This window comes from Ananas comosus, linkage group 13, assembly GCF_001540865.1.
Source record: "Ananas comosus cultivar F153 linkage group 13, ASM154086v1, whole genome shotgun sequence".
Classification (NCBI taxonomy): Eukaryota; Viridiplantae; Streptophyta; class Magnoliopsida; order Poales; family Bromeliaceae; genus Ananas; species Ananas comosus.
Window position 1 is genome coordinate 3,020,741 of NC_033633.1, and position 17,253 is coordinate 3,037,993.

Consider the following 17,253-nt stretch of genomic DNA (forward strand, 5'->3'; position numbering starts at 1 on the left):
ACCATCATATCCTACAACAAATTTCTACTGTCACCTCTGCCGGCGCCGCTGCCGCCGCCACGACTAAGAACCTTTATTGCAAAAACAAACAACTAATGAGTTAAACTTCACGTCTCACAACGCATGATACGGTACGATAAATTTAATCCAGTGTAAGAAACTATATGCACTATGCAGTGTGTTTCCTGCAACTCATCTCTTGCTCTGATCTGAGTGGAAAACTAGCCTGATTTTACTATCAGAACCTCAAAATTCCTTGTGTTGCTTAGAATTCCACTACAGGAATAATGAAGTCAGTGGAGTAACCCTAATCATTGAATGCGAACTTCTTAGCAGCAAATCACACAGCCAACCACAGAAATTTAACTTCGAACTGAATCTTCGTGCCTACCCCGATGCCGGTTTCCGATTACTCTCCGACTAAACAAAAATCCTCATTTTAAATTGGGTGAGTTTACAACCAATGCGGTAAATCTATTTCACAGTACAAATGACCTCATCAGTACAAAAACAACTGAGTCATACATGATTAAGCCTATGCTACAATCCTCGGCCAATTCACGCTACAATTCATCAGTGTTGATCCTGCTTTGCTCGGATCTGCATCTAATTCATTGCATGTTTTTAAAAGAAGAAATATACACATCAAGTCAAAAGGGCCATCTCAAAACCCCACAGTACAAGTAAAATACTATCACTGTCGTTGGGCTGGAGGAGTCGGCTGAACTTGCCCGTAAAACCCTAACCCTGGTGGAGGGTAAAACCCAGTAGAGGCTGATTGCAGCTGCTGCTGTTGCTGAGGTGGTGGTGGGAGCGGTGGCGGTGGTGGGGGGCCGCTCGGCCTTGCTAATCCTACATGTGAAGGCAACGGAGGTGGAGGGGGTAAGGAATTACCCAAAAAGCCCTGAGGTAGTAAGCCAGCCATTAATCCTCCGGTCTTCGCGAATTGCTGCATCGATAGTGGCGGCAGTGGCGGCAGCGGAGGTGGCGGCAGCGGAGGAAAAGCCGACGACGATGCTTGGTTAGTCTGAGCCGGTGGCTGTGGCCCAAAGTAGGGGCCGGTGCTCATATCGGAGACTGAAATAGGTTTCTCAAGCCGTGGCTTTTTTTCGGCCTGGAAGAGCGGCGGGCTTGCGGAGAAGCTGTTCATGGAGGCGGCTTCTTCGGCAGCCAGAGAGGAAAGGATGGACGAGAGCACTTGTGCTGATGAGGATGAGGCCGCGAGCCTAGCAGCAACGGCGGCTGCGGCTTTCTTGTGTTCTTCCTCTGCGCTAGTTAACGTGCTTGCGAAAGAAGTTATGGGTTGAGGCGGTGGTTGCGGTTGAGGGGCGACAGGTGTTAAGAACGGTAGGTTCTGTTCTCGTATAAGTGCAGTTTCTGATGGGCGGGAAAGAATACCTGGGCTAGGGTTAAGACCATTAGAGGGCTGGCTTGGGTCAAGTCTTTGCCTCATTTTGCTAGTATGGTCAGTCTCTGCTCGAGCTGCCTGCAAGGAAAGGTGCAGAATCAGATGTCAGAAATTAGTCATGATCTTAAACAAAACAACGCGCAAGTTCAATTTAACCAAATAAACTTGTTAAAATAAACAACAGTACTCGAACTAATCCTTCATTTTGAAATGTAAACTACTAAATTTAGTACCAAACCATTCAATATTTCTTATTTTACTACCTCTGCATCAGGTGGTGTTGAAACTAAACAGCTTCTGTCAAAAAGATCATAAAATGTTTCATCAAGAGTATATTCTGTCAGAAAAAGTGATAGAGAGGTAGCGAGATAAAAAATAATGAGAAGTCAGGTGTTGAAATTAAAACTTTCCGGCCTCGCTTTGGTATCATTGGCTCTCTTAGGTATTGTTGTTTTTCTATTTACAAATGAAAATTTTTCTGTGGTTGAAGATGCTGGTAAATAGTATTCCCAGTTCTTGTCATCGTCCGCTGACTTCAAGTGCGCCCTGGTCGGATACCAAAAGTAAAGCCTAAGTTTTCAGTTTTTATTGTCAAATAAAATCTGTAAATGTATTGCTTGGAAGGACACCACCATCTGCCTGCACCCTCTATCACAAGGAATTCTCGTTTAAAATGACAAAAAAACAGATAACAACACCAAATAGCCTGTTATTGCTGTTTTCTTTTTCTTCTGTCTTTCGTTCTTTGTTTCAACACATTCTATGAGTGAATAGACAGATAGCAGAGTGCTCACCACTCATACACCTATAGGATTTGTTTGATAACAAAATACAAAAACTTAGACTGTTTATTCGCTTCTTTGTTTTTTCAAAGGCGATGCCTTTCAACATCCAACCAGGTTAATCACAAGCTAGACAACAATGACAAGAATAGGAAAGTCGACCACTTGACACATCCAACCACATAGAATTTTTTATTATAAAATAAAAATGGCAAAAATACCAAAAGAGGCCTCAATAGTTTGGTCGCCAATTTCGAAATGGACTATAATTGAGCTAAGTGCCAATGATCTTATTAAAAATGGCAAACTATTGCAAGTCTAAAACACATAAACTGAGAACAATTATAAATAACGATTGGAGGAAATGCCGAAAGGCGAGAGAAGTGTCAAAGTTGCATCATTTCAAGCTGCAAAATCCTTCTTAGCTTCAATAGCCCTTAGTATTAAATTATATTTTCAGAAACTTTTATGCGAGTCTTAATGAGCTTAAATTATAAGTTTTGTTTTTATGATGTCAACAATGAGCACACAATTCTAGATTCCTAATAAAGTGGTCCACTCGCAACATGAATCTCCACTAGCCTTCACGCTCTTTGACAGGTTATAAGTCATAACACTAAAGCTCCTTCAATCTCAACTTGTACCTGAATCTCTTGAAAGGCCATAACAGAACATTAATGGTTATATGAATGACTTGAATACCGGTGCCATGGATTAGTGTTCTGGAGGAACAATTAGCACACATTTCTAGATTCCTAATAAAGTGGTCCAGTCCGCGACATGAATCTCAACTGGCCTTCACTCTCTCTGGCACGTCATAATACAAAAACTCCTTCAATCTCAACTTCTATTTGAATCTCTTTGAAAGGTTGCAACACGAAATTAACAGCTAAAGGCCATGACTTGACTACTGGAGCCAGAGATTAGTGTTCTGGCAGCACTACTTCAATTGTTCATCTAGTCAATCTTTTTTTTATCTTTTCTTTTGTTATCCATTTAAGATTATAAGATAATTCATACAATCATTAGGGGAAAAAAATTCACAAGCCATTGTATTTTCAACAGAGTGTTGAATCCCTAACATCTGTACTGAAACCACGCTAAATGATCTCTTAAATATTGATGTTTTATTGGTTTGTTGAAAGCAGCATAATATAGGTTAATTCTTCCTGATAAGGTTTCTCAACTGTAATAAAAACCTTCTTCAATGAGTCCTGCACAAATATAGATAAGAAACTGCTGTGGCTTCAATATTTATCTTCTACATCCATATAGTATAGGAATAACTCCCACCAACAAGATCTCCTTTATTCTGCATTAATACTTAGTTCACCTTCTCTGGTTCAAGGCGTGAAAGATTAAGTTCTGTATCGAAATTTTCGATGCCATGGCTACTGCCGCTAATGATGCAGCAAAATACTAAACTTGTGTGAGACAATAAAGTAGTCAACAAACTATAATAGAAGATTATAAATAGTAATCAAAACATAAAACGTTAAGCTTTCTGTTAGCATCGATACCAAAGGAGATCAAGAAGGATATCTGCTGAACAAAATATCATTAAACTGGGCTACTGCCTAATGCACAAAGACAAGATACTGCAGAATGCCTAGGCCATTGAAGAGTGCAAACACAATCAATATATAATACTAATAGAATAATTTAAAACAGAAGAAATATATAATAAACAAAAATAGGACAGATTGTATGGGGACCCCCCCGCCCCCCAACTGTAGGTCGCTCTGATATAAGTTATTTTAGTCAATTGAATAGGAGACTTTGTTAAAATTAACAAATTTGTTAGCTATTGGTTGCTAATTATCAATGAAGTTCTTGTTTCTTTCAGCTAAAAAGTAGTTAAGATTCTTAAGAACCATGAAATTTGACGGAATCACCGAGTAATAGAACAAAATCCCCATATCAATTGAAATAGTCAAATTGAAAGAAATGAAAGTCGAGGGTGTAAAAATAAAGTTCAGGGTTCTATTTTTTAAAGGCTTACAGTTAAGGGGTCTCCATATATTTCACCAAAAACAAATGCATAGATAATGAATGATAAAACTAAAAGTCTAAAACTAAAGAAATCTTGTCTAAAATGCGTAGTACTTAGCAGCTAGCACATGCACTTAGATAATGAATGATAAAACTAAAAGTCTAAAACTAAAGAAATCTTGTCTAAAACGCGTAGTACTTAGCAGCTAGCACATGCACTCACTATGCAGCAACTATGCTCTATAAGAGTATGGCCCACACGGCAAGTTCAGGTGGATTGAATTCAATATATGCAGCTGCCTATACGGACGAACAATTTTAGAATTCACCATGGGTAATTGCCATCAACATAACCGTATCTTTAATAAGAGTTACATATGTTGCCTACCAATTTTGAGGTCTTTAAAACTTTTTTTTTTTCCACAATCTAACTTCCCAAGCTGAAATAACTGCTCCAACACTTCAAACACTCCATCTACCAGATGCAACTTAGAAATTTTCTTGGTAGTGCTATAATGGTCAACCAATGTTCAATGCAATGACCTAGTCATAAAGTATTAAAAAGCTATGTAGGAAAAACAGAAACAAACAGTAGATTCATGTTTTAAACTTACAAAATGCATGAAAAATAACGCTATGTAAGAAAAACAGAAAATAGTGGGGGGCCCATAAATCAATAGGTAGTGAATGTTAATATTGGACACTTTCACAAAAGTTGAACACTGTCCATTGACAAGCATATATTCAGCACAACGTAAATTAGCACAGCATGTTCATTCTTCCAAATGAAAGAGCCAAGATTATAACTCACTACATTCGACCAGAAAAGAAGAAAAGGATACTCATGAAAGAAATAGAGTTGCTTCAAGTGGCAAAATCAAGATAGCAAAACTGGAAAACTTTGGCACATGAAAAGAGTTCGGCAGAAGGGATAAATTCTTACTTGTAACTGAGTTCGAACAAGTTCCAGTTTTGATTCCTAAACATATTATAAGAAAACAATTTGTGCAACATCAGTATGATATTTGGTGAATCTAAATGTTCAAGCTTAATAAATACAAAGGTGACCTGTTCTTTAAGAGCTTCTTTTAGCTGATCAACTAGCGCTGCTCTAGTGGCTTCAACAGTCTCAAGTTGCTGAATGCACTGCTTCAGAATGGTTTCCTGATCTTGGACGTCAGCAATTAATGGTGATCCTTGCTGATTGCCTAATATAAAATAAGCCAATGGAAAGCATTAGAAGACATTCTGCAAGATGTACAACAAAACACAAAATTAGCATAGGCATCAAAACATGATTCCACGTTCTTCTGAAGGTAGGAATTTCTTCAAGGCAGATATTTCTTTCGGAGGCAGGAATTTCTGAACATTTAGAACAAAATACCAGGTCTGGACCGTTAGTCCATTACCATATACTGAAAATTAGCCCTACAGGGAAGAAAGCATAGAGTAATAAAACAAAAAACTTGAGGATATGAAAAAATAGTCAATCTGGTATAATGCATCGCTGAGTTCATAAGTCACATCTCAAAACAAATTTATAACATACGCAGTTTAATTCTTCTATCTTCATGTAATCCTCCTCACGTCAACTTGACTGTTACACATTGTTTGGATTGGGTACAAGAGGGGGGATAAGGCCCTTATCCCCCTTCTTGTACCCAAACATAAATTGCTATGGGTGGGAACTACAGTTTCCACCGAGGGCTTGGAACAAGCTTGTTCCAACTTGCCCTTGAGAGAGAGAGAGAGAGAGATCTTCTCGCGACGAGCGGCAGAGCTCCATGGGGCGCACCAGCCGAGGGACGCGTTTCGAAACTTTCCTTCGCCTCCCTCCGCCATGGCCACCGGAGAGCCACCCCTCTGCCGTCGTACGGGGATCTTCGCAGCGGAGCTCCGCGTGGCGCCCCCGCCGTGGGCCGCAGTGGAGGCGAAGGAGTTGCTGTAGGGAGAGGAGAGGAGGGAGAGAGCAGAGGAAGAGGATGGAGTTTTTTTTAATTTTTTTCTTTTTTTATTTTGTATGTGCGGGTGAATGGTTTTTTTTGAAAATAGAGATTGAGATGAGGGGTATTTTTGGTATTTTAAAAATATAACGACTCATTATTACTCTTATTCTCTTTAATCATCCAAACACTTTTTCTTTATTCCTATCTATTCCTAAATTATCATCCAAACGAAAAATTACTCTAGTTCCTGCTTGTACCCAAATTTATACCTATCCCTAGAATAAACAGTTCTTACTTATACCCGAACCAAATGGAGCCTTAAGATCTAGCATGGAACAAAAGAGCATGCAGAACCAGTGATAGCAATACCTAAATAAGTTTTAAAGTTTCGTGATGATAGTGAAAAATCACATTCAAATTGAAATGTAGTACATATCCTGCTCATCAGTATAGGTGTAATTAGCCAAAAGAAATTTCAAGAGAATTAAGTGCTAATAAGCAATATTTCTTTCTTTTTCGGAGTTCTACTTCCATACACATTAATTAATTGTGACACCTCAATATACAGTCCCACACCAAATAATGTGGCAGAGTTTGAGGGCCATATAAGCGACTAGCACATTACTAACAATAACCCAGGTTTAAGAAGTCTGGCCTGGCTGTTCGGGCCCAACAGGTTGCTAATGCTAATGGGTTGGGTCAAATCGTCGAATAACTAACTTCTTCGTGGCCAACAACTCCAAAATGTATGTGTTGTTTGTTATCTCACATATGCATAAATTGTAGGATTTATGAAACCAAAGCCAGCACAAAAGACATAAAATAAGTCAACAAAAAAATTCTGGAGATGAATACGGCAAAGATTACTGGATAACCAAATGGCATTTCTCATCCATGACATCAACACAACCTCTAGAACAAAATGGTCAAAGACAAGTGCTTACCCTGAAAACAAGCATCATTAACATCTTTCTCCATCTTCCCTAGAAGTTGAATAGAATCCTTGCATTTGTTTAAGGCAGTATCTTCGTTGAAATGCTCATCCAGTACAGATTGGTACGCCGTCACTATCTTTTCAGGCATCCCCCCAACAGCCAGTTTCTGTTTATAGATAGAACGGCAGTGAAAAAATATTCATCTCTGACTTACAAATGGCTTGAGCCAGTGAAAAGAAGCAAGGATAAAAATATACAATATGACACTCTGGTACTCACTATTCTTATTGTATTGGCATCTTTCCGAACTATTTTTATGGGATTTGAGCTCTTCCCATTGTTGTCTAATGCAGGAGGGGCATCACCAAGAACAGCATCTTTAAGGCCTTGCCCACGAGATCCAAAGACTCTTCTTTCCTCCCAAATCTCTATCTGTGAACCAAAAGAAAAAAGGAAGCTAAATAATTTGGGAATTTCCATCAGTCATGAATAGCAGAGATTATTTCCATTAGGGTAAAATATATGGATATTCACGGTAATATCCTGATATCGCGCCTTGGACCCTGTATTTTTCATTTAAATATTTCAGTCCCTGAACTTGCACAGATACTGCACTTCGGTCCCTCACTGTTAACCAAAAAAACCAAATTTTCTTATAAAAAGACCACTTTGCAATGACTTATTTTAATTCAAACACGCTAAATGGTTATTATACCATAGAAGACAACAAAAATCAATGGATCTTAGATTGTTCTTAAGGATCAGGGACTGAACTGCTATATCTGAAAGTTCAGGGACTAGAAAAAAAGTTCAGGGACAGAGTCCAAATATCAAGATAGTTAGAGACTATCCATACATTTTACCTTCTTGGTAAGCAATCTCCTCCAATATCTCGCCACACTAGTAAAGGCAATAGTAGCATTATCACTTCTCACAAGGTTTTAGGTGCACCAATCACAAATTCGTAAACAGGTGTTGGTAATACTAAGTGCACAATGACCAAATGACATATGCATTTTCATCCATACAAAACAGATTTTAGCTATATTACCTGCACAGTGACCAAATGGAGTATGGATTTTCACACATTAAAACAAGTGTAGTTCTAACATTTTATGTTCAGTAATAGCTCGTGAAGTAACAGAATAAACGGTCGTCGAATCAGGATAATACTTCCTAAAAACATACAAATACATAGCATTCTTCATCCTTCCTACCTTAGGCGCAAACAGATTTTGCCAGAAGCTACAATACAGGAAGACTATTCAAGAAAATAAGACGTTATCAATCATGAAGTTCGAAAGGACTGCTTTCTCTCAACATCATTAATCACAAAAATGCACTATACCACATTTATTGACTCTATGACATTACCAATCATGAAATAAAATTTCAAAAACATCAAAATTGCAAATGATAATTCATACTAGGAAATCAGAAGTTTGGAATCCTAATATAAGAAAATCATAGCTCAAACACTATTGAAGACGCTTGGTAGGTTCATAAAAAGATTTAGGTATGCAGCCTAACTTAAAAATTCCATACATGTGAAGATGGAATTAAAGAACATATAAAAAGCACAAAAGTATGTGAATGTGCGTGCATCAAGCAATTTACAGTGGTGTAAGGAGGGACAGTAACATCCATAACTTCTAGTAGTAGCTGTAAGAAGGAATACGGTAACATCATATCAGACAATTGTTAAGATCCAATAGCTTTGTTTTACAAAGGTCAACCAACAAAACAGAATACAGGTCCTTTCTTCTTTAGAAAAAAGTTATAGCTGTTGCCAAGCCAGTAACATTAAGAAAACAAAGTACTATAATAGAATAAATACTTCCAGAATAGTCTATTGATAAAATCATTAGTTGATAAGAACAACATACATTTGCAGAACAAAAAAGTAGAACAAGCTGATAAACAAAAGCAAAAAAGCATTAGCAAAATCAGCATACAGTATCAAATAATGTCTTTAGAAAAGGAAAAGCCAAGAACTTACTAATCTCATAACAACTTTCTTTCCATTTTCTTCCCCATTCTCGTACACATGTTTCAATGAGCCAGGGAGGACCTTCCAAAACTCATTTACAAACTCGCTTCCCTTGCGTTTACTGTTCTGCAAGATGTCGTTTGCTAGATAGAGGAAAGATACTTTTTGTTCTTTTGAAGAGCTATTGAACTGTTTCTCCCATGTCTCAACAACTGGTTTGGCTTTCTTCCGATGAGAAATGCACCAGTGTGACAATGCTGATTAAGCATTAAGAAACAACAAAACACAACATTGGCTATATATCTCAATGAAATATTAATGCTAGTGATATCAGACAAAAGAATTGAAAAGGTAATACATTCGCTCAGAGGGAAATAGAATCTCTAGCTCCCATAGAAAATCTTTTATGCCAATATATCATGTTGATACATATTTTTAATCCAACTAACTCATTCTTTTATGCAATATATGCAAATAACTAAACATGCTACTAAGAAAGGGCAAGAATCTGAAAGGGTAAGTCAGAGCTTCCAACTAATGATCCCAAGCCTTTGGCTCAGGTTACAAAGAAAAAAGCTCAACAATGATGATATACTTATTCCTAATATTTAACCCATATCTAGCCTATTATATAGCCTCAAATGAATAAAACAATACTAGATTGTTAGGAATAAATAAATACAAAATGATGAATACTCACGATTGCAAATCTTAAAAAAGAATCATAACTGTGACTTCACTCTATATAACAACTAAAAGTCATAAAGGAAGCATTTTGTACATTAAGAGAGTTTTTGTGATGCTACAATAGTCCCATATTGGATGGGAGAAAGATTGTGTGGGTATATAAAGACTAAGCGCTCTAGTACTAATAACTTGGGCTTAAATCAGTGGTTTGGACTCAACAAGTTGCTAGTACTAACAAGTATGATGTGAATTAACTCTTGAAGCACCTAAAAAAAATGTAAAAAAATTAGAAACCTAGATACATTTGCAACATGACATAGGGCATAACATGGATAACAAGTTACCTCAAACATGAAAGACAAATTTCATGGCTTTAAAGAAAAAGGAATATATATATATATATGGATTGTAAAGAAGAAATAATAATAATAACTGTATTTGCAAGAAATAATTTGAATAATAAGACCATTAAAACGTTGGCCATGTAGAATAGCATCAAGATGTGGTAAATGCAAAATAAATTTCTTAGCAAGCAAACCCGTATTTATCTAAATCACCTAGGCACTTGTTTAGGTTCACAACCCTAAGGCAATGACCAATTAATCTTCTTTCTCAATTAAGAACCCAAGCAGTTAAGAAGTCACATAACAGAACCATCAACTGATCAAACCCTAAGCAATCCAGACAAACCCTAACTAGAGTTCAGTCAAATTCTAGAAAGATGTAGACAACCCTTACACATTTGGAATTTCAAAAAAATGCACTAAAACAAGCTCTAATTAAACTTTACACCACATCTACATGATAAAGACTGGCGTTTTGATGCTTTTGTTATAATAATGTGGTTTATTTTAACAAACTTCCCCAAAGAGAGGAAATTTTATATGATAGATAATTAAGAATGTCCAAAAGCCCAAGAAACGAGATGGTCCAGCCAAAGGATCTATCTTTTTCTTCCAATGTAGGAACTTGCTATTCACTTTTTTTTCCTTTCCTGAATCCATTCTTATTTGTTCTCTGTTTCCACTTTTCTCCTCTTTTCTTTATTTTTCCTTTCATGTGCCTTTTGTTTCTAACTACTAATTTCTTTTTCTAGCTGAGTGATGATTAACTGCACTCTTTCTTTGTCATAATTTTATGAATTCCTAGACTAGTGGCATCATTATTTAATACTTTCTTTTTTACTTCAAAGTATCTTTGATGATTGGTTGATCATTTCAAATAGTTTTCTACAACAATATTTTATTTCAACTAGATACAGATTTAATAGATTCTTCTGTCGTATTCTAATGTAGAAGGACATCTTCTTCAATCTAATCTAATGCAACAAACGGCAACAAAGAAACAGCATAGATATCCTTGCTTTCATCAAAATCAATATGTGCCATTGCTAGATTGAATCTAGACAAAGATCCATTCTTTGACAATGAGGATACATCAGATAATGTAGACAAAGCTATTGGAGCAATTAAAAGGCTAATATTAGTAATCAATTATGTATGTAAAAACTAAACAAGGGAGAAGTGTTGAAAAAGACAGCATTCTGACAGAATATTAATCCGGAGCATGAGACAGATAAAAGGGATACTAATGACTCTAAAAAAGAGCCAACCATTGAGGAAAAGGATCAACAAACAAAGATTGAAACTAAAAATGATCAAATACAACTAGTAGATTGAAATTAAGTAAGGAAAGAAATGACAAGTTCAGAGCTTTGGAGTTGAATGCTTTGATATAATTTTCCCAATGTAATTTGTTTAAATAATTTTTTGATAGTGGCCCCATTTTCCTGGACATATATGAACTTCAAAAAGTCATATATATTGTAGGCGCCATCACAAAATTCTAACAACTATTTGCTTTTGTTACAATTTAATTGCATATGTACCTTAGATATTGTTCTGGGCAAATAAAGATGGTAATATTTTTCCCAGATACTGCTCGTAGCTTCAGTTTCAATTCTACGAACAGAAAGGAAATAATTGCCATGAATGATTGCTTGATGCTTCCCCCATGCCAAACTAGATTGTATGGTTCGGTTTTCTTTTTTTTAATCTTTTGAGACAAATTTGCCCATTTGTCTACTTATATAGTCAGTGTTCTTTTCTCCTCCAACAAAATGGCCTTCGAAATAAATGTAAACTTCTTAAGGTCAAAAGGCATAAAGTTGTCAATTGACTCAATTATAACTATGATTTGCACTATCACCATTTGTTTCTTGGCGTGTATATTTAAATACAGAAGACAATTGGAGGTATCAAGTTAATCTCATTAGATAGGACAACAATTACATGAATGTATCTGCTTCTTCCAAGCAACAAGATAAGATCTGTAGTTTTCTCTATTAGAATAACATATTGTCTTCACATGCAATAGCCCGTTAAACCTAGCTTCTGGAGCAGTTTCTCTACTCAAGAAGCAGAAATTAGTTGTTCCGCAAACAAACTGTCTGCAGCAGGAAGTAGCAACAAGCTTTTAGGCACCAGAAGCTTAACTTCCAGTTGGCATGTTCTGTTTCAAGTTTCAGTGAGAAGCTGCAGGGAAATTTTTATGGAAACATTGGTAGGCCTTCTTTGAACCGACCGAATAAAAACAACACTTAAAACTCTTCTGTTTCTTGACATACATGAGGTTCTGGCAACAGAAATCATGATTCATGCCCCTCATGAAGCACAACTTTATCCAATGTTCACTTACATAATTGGAGCAAAACACTATAGACAATCTGACATTTGTAAACCGAACAGCAGGAATGACATAAAGCACCAAATATGCTTGAATATAAGATGAGGAAAGTCAGATGGTATTATTCTTGCTGAATAAAACAATATAAATTGCAGTGAACTGAGTACAACATACTACAAGCTATATACTGTGTTATTTATATTGATTATTAAACTTGTTTCACTTGGTTCATATACAGTTATAAACGAAAGAAAGCCAAATAGTTATAAACTACTAAAGCATGAAAAACAAATAATTGCCATTAACATTAGATCCACACAAATAGAGGATACATTCAATGCTCTGTTGTGAACTGTTGAGCTTCGAAAGCTTCTCAGCTAATACTTGATCACTAAAAGCACTGTTCATTTCAGCTTTTGTATTGGTCATTGCTATGCAAATCTCAGAATCCTGTTCCAAAAAATTAAAACAAAGTTAATAACTATTTATAAGCAAAAATAGAAAAACAAAACAGGTTCTCCAGAAACATAGGCAACCAGAAAATTTTGTTATTTCTGCTACAACGAGATTTTCACAGAAAAAGGCTCATATGAAAATAAAGCTACAAGGCTAGTATAGAGAACACAGTCATATATATGCTCATATACCAAATTCTACAAATTTGCCAAAAAAAAAAGAGAGGATAAAAAAATAAGACAGAATATAAAATGTATTCATAGATCAAACCTCCTAACTTGTATTGTGCATGTGGTAACTCAATAACCGTAACTTTTCTCAAGAGGGGTTTAATTTTTAGAATTATTTCAAGGAGCATTCCAGCAGGTTTCAAGAAGAATGACAAGTTATAAGATTAAGAAAACTTATTTGAGGACGATTTCACCTCAAACCTAGAGGTGAGGTTTTCTTAACGTACTTTTAGGCTCATTGGTGAAGGTTTCAAGCTAAAGAGCCTGCATTGCATATGCTGCATAAAGGAGTTCCTTACGAGTAAACATCAAGGCAAATTTGCAAAAATGGTGTTTGCCAAAATGGTATTATGCACAGTAAAAGCATACTATTAGGCATAACACAATATTACAACATTTGATCCTCCAGAAATCTCATATTAGTAACTAGGTAGCACAAACTTTTGAATTTCAGCTTTGCATTTTGAACATGACAGCTGCTAGATATTACTTGTTCCACAAAATAATGAAATATATATGAAGCTAACATCTATACGTTGTGAATTCAAGATTATAAAACAACCCTAGGGAGATAAACTCATTAGGCACTAATGAACTGTGTCATTGCACCAATTAGTGACCACATATCAAATTGACAAAATTGGTATAAGGGTCTTTTAACAGTTTCAACAAAATATATGGCAAAAGAAATGGTATTTGTTACGAGTTGTGTACTATGTGGGAACATGCTAAAACCTGTATATATGATAAAAAAGCAGTCTTTTATACTATCAAAGAGCAAGTAGTGATCTTAGGTAGCCACCATTGCTTTCGTGACGCCTTTGACAACCTTAAAGGTCGCTACTTACTGAGCACCGCCGCAGTGTCGACCTCGTCATGCTTCTCAAAAAAATCGATGTTTCATGGTATTCCCAGCCTCTTTTCAAATGGTATAAACCCCAACTAAGGTGCAGCTTATCACTTCATACTACCGCACAATTCAACAAATTTGAAACACCTTGTATCATACGTCTTATATAATGAATTACACCATTGCTTTTGTTTCTGTAAAGATATAGGTTAAACAAAAAGGAAGCTTTTTCCACCTAGTCTCTCAATATCAATGTTTTATACACATTTTTCTCAATTAACTCACACTAACTACTATCAACCTAAAGCTAGAGTAAAATGAAAACATGAACAACGCATCATATCATCAAAAAGAGAAAAAAAAAAAAAAAAAAAAAGGAAAAAATTGCTACTTACCTCTATATGCTATCTCCTTTCATGGGTCAGAGGGGTCTCCGAACGAGGATTGGTCACCGGTGACGGAGGATTCGTCTCCGGCGGCGGCGGAGGACTCGCCGGAGATAGATTCGGGCGCGGCGAGGAGAGAGAGTGTGGAGCGGGGTGGGCGAGGGGGGAGAGAGAGAGGGAAAGAGAGGAGCTAGGGCAGAGGAAGTGGGTGTATACATGTGGGATATGGTTTAGGTTCGGGTTTGGATATGGTCGGGTCCGAGTACAATTATGATACATGACTTGGTTGAACCATCTAACTATTGGACTCGCTCATTTAGCCTGAGACCACTACGTTGACCGAAACCAATTGACAATGCTAGGTCAATTTTGCCCCTAAATAGTTTCAAATTTTACAGTTAGATTTTTTTAATTCAAATATACTTTCGGATTTTGAATTTTAAATTTAAATTAATTTCGGATTTAAATTTTTAAATTTAAATTCTAATTTTGAATTTGAATTTTAAATTTAAATTCTAATTTTGAATTTAAATTTTTAAGTACAAATTCAAATTAAGAAGTAGCGCTTAATTAAACTTTTGAATCTAAATTTTGAATAAGTTTTAGATTCTATTTCAAACTTTTATTTTGAAATTAAAATTTAAAAATTCAAATTTAAATTTAAATTTGAAATCAACTTGCAATTTTGAATTCAAATTTAAAATTTAAATTCAGATCTTAAATTTGTTTTTAAATTCAAACTCAGATTTTCCATTTAAAATTTTAAATTCAAATTATTCATGTGATGTAGGCGTGACAATGAAAATTATCATTAAAGAATTTACAAATATTTTTTAAAAGTTTTGAATATCAGCAGATAAAAAATTTAAGAAACATTTTTTTTTGAGAGAAATAACATAATAGATACGGATAAAATGAGTATTTTATAACTATGATGAGTATTTTGGATGTAGACAAATCACTGAGAAGTATTCATGGTATTTGTGAACATTTATAAAGCCACGTGTATTATTATATTTAGGGAGGTATTAGTGATATTACAGTATGTAATGAGGATATTTATGAAAAATTTTATCTTTAGTATAGATTTTTGAAAAATTAATTTTGAGCGATAACATCAACCTACCAGACCCAAAAATTTTTTCTAATCTGCAAAAGTTTAGATTATTTGGTGTATTTCACTCTATAGGCACGCTGTTAGTCAGCCACGGTCTAATGCATATACCTTCTATATAGGAGAAAATTTTTTATATTGCAGCTACACCGTATTATTTATATTCACAGTCAATTATATTTTCTTTTGAGATAAAAATACAATCAAAATTAAAAACTATAATTGGATAGGTGTTTTTATATACGAGGAAGTCTTATATGTGACAGTTACATCATATTATTTATTATGTCCAAGCAAATCATATCACTCATTTTAAGATAAAAATATAATAAAAATATTTTTCTAAAAATTATGATCAGAGGGGTGAGAATTAGAAAAAAATATATATGATTAGTTAGAGACACCACACCAGCAACATTGTGAACCACATTTCAATTTTTTCCATGCGAGGAAGTCTTCTGTGCAGCAGCTATACAAGATTTTTTTATTTATAGATTTAAAAAAATTTTGAATTTAAAAATAAATATTATAAATTTTTCAAATTTCAAATTTTAATTTTTAAAACAATATAGAATTTGAAAATTTATAATATTTATTTTTAATTTTTAAATTTTAAATTTTAAAATTTTAAATCCCTAAACCCAAAACTCTAAACCTTAAACCCTATAAAATTAATTAATTAATTATATTATATAATTAATTAATTTTATTCATAATATATGTAATAAATTGCATTATAAAATCTAATCCGATTGATACGATCTAAATCATATAAAATGTCGGTGTATAAAAAAAAATACATAATTTAAGTTTCTGAAATAGGATTTCAGAAATATAGTGTGTGTATATATAATTAATTAATTTTATTAAAAAATTTCTTCTACTACTTTATTTTTTAAATTTATTACTTTATTTATATTATTTTAATAGATTTATCTTAAATCTTTATTTAATAAGCTGTTATATAAATTTACGTATGTTGTGCATATAGCAATTTTAATCATTTTTATTAAATAAATATAATAAATATTAAATTATTTTTGTATAACTTTTATTTAATCGATAATCAGACTTATAAAACAATATAAAAAATAAAAAATATAAATTAAAATTTATTATTGAAATATTTTTATATTTGCATCATCACTCAGGTCTTTACTAGCATAATTACATTAAACCTAAATTTTCAAAATATAAATTTAAAAATAACATCAAATATAGAGGAGAGAGAGTTGAGCTAGAATATTATTAATAGTATTGGGGTTTTTTTACTGCCGATTTTTTAGCCGTTAGATCTGCACTCTAATCAATTTTACTTTTTAGATCATATTATTTAACCAATCAGCCACTCAACCCTAAAGGAATCACCACTAAGCCCTAGGGATTACTATCATCCTAACCTTATAATTTTTTATCTAATAATTAAAAACTCGATAGTAAAAGAGCTATTATTAATAGTATTTTAGCTCAATTATATATATATATATATATATATATGAATAGGTTTTGTATGCTATTAGGAGCACGGAGGCCTCCGTGCTCCTAAGCCGCTTTCGATGATGGAGCTTCCGAATCGACGATCGGCTCCGTAATTAAACTTGATCTAGCGTATTTGAAGTTTTTAGAAAATAATTTTTGCGATTTTTCGATATCATTTACCTAGCAATCGAAAGGATTCAAAATTAATAATTTTTAACGGCTGAAAAATAAAAATCCTATAAAAAGTGGTGATATAGTACTAAAATTTTCGATCAGAAATATTGATCTTGTTGTAGATAGTATAAAGAATTTT

General features: G+C 34.4%; 1 protein-coding gene across 1 annotated transcript; it reads right to left on the reverse strand.

Annotated features, from left to right (window-relative positions):
• LOC109719352 (UPF0400 protein C337.03-like) lies at nucleotides 422–14,536 on the reverse strand. The gene is made up of 8 exons (XM_020245964.1): nucleotides 14,357–14,536; nucleotides 12,758–12,875; nucleotides 9,063–9,310; nucleotides 7,343–7,495; nucleotides 7,073–7,229; nucleotides 5,251–5,390; nucleotides 5,126–5,161; nucleotides 422–1,486 (listed from the first exon to the last, which is right to left on the reverse strand). The coding sequence occupies exons 2-8, from the start codon at nucleotides 12,852–12,854 to the stop codon at nucleotides 695–697; spliced, it is 1,623 nt and encodes a 540-aa protein (XP_020101553.1). The 5' UTR covers nucleotides 12,855–12,875; nucleotides 14,357–14,536; the 3' UTR covers nucleotides 422–694.

What these genes read in the sequence shown, in the direction of transcription:
- LOC109719352 (XM_020245964.1), bottom strand. Translation starts at nt 12,854, where the DNA reads ATGACCAATACAAAAGCTGAAATGAACAGTGCTTTTAGTGATCAAGTA. An exon ending in ATGCCAATACAATAAGAATA is followed by an intron (nt 7,230 to 7,342) that starts GTGAGTACCAGA and finishes ATCTATAAACAG; the next exon opens with AAACTGGCTGTTGGGGGGAT. An exon ending in TTGTTCGAACTCAGTTACAA is followed by an intron (nt 1,487 to 5,125) that starts GTAAGAATTTAT and finishes CTTTCCTTGCAG; the next exon opens with GCAGCTCGAGCAGAGACTGA.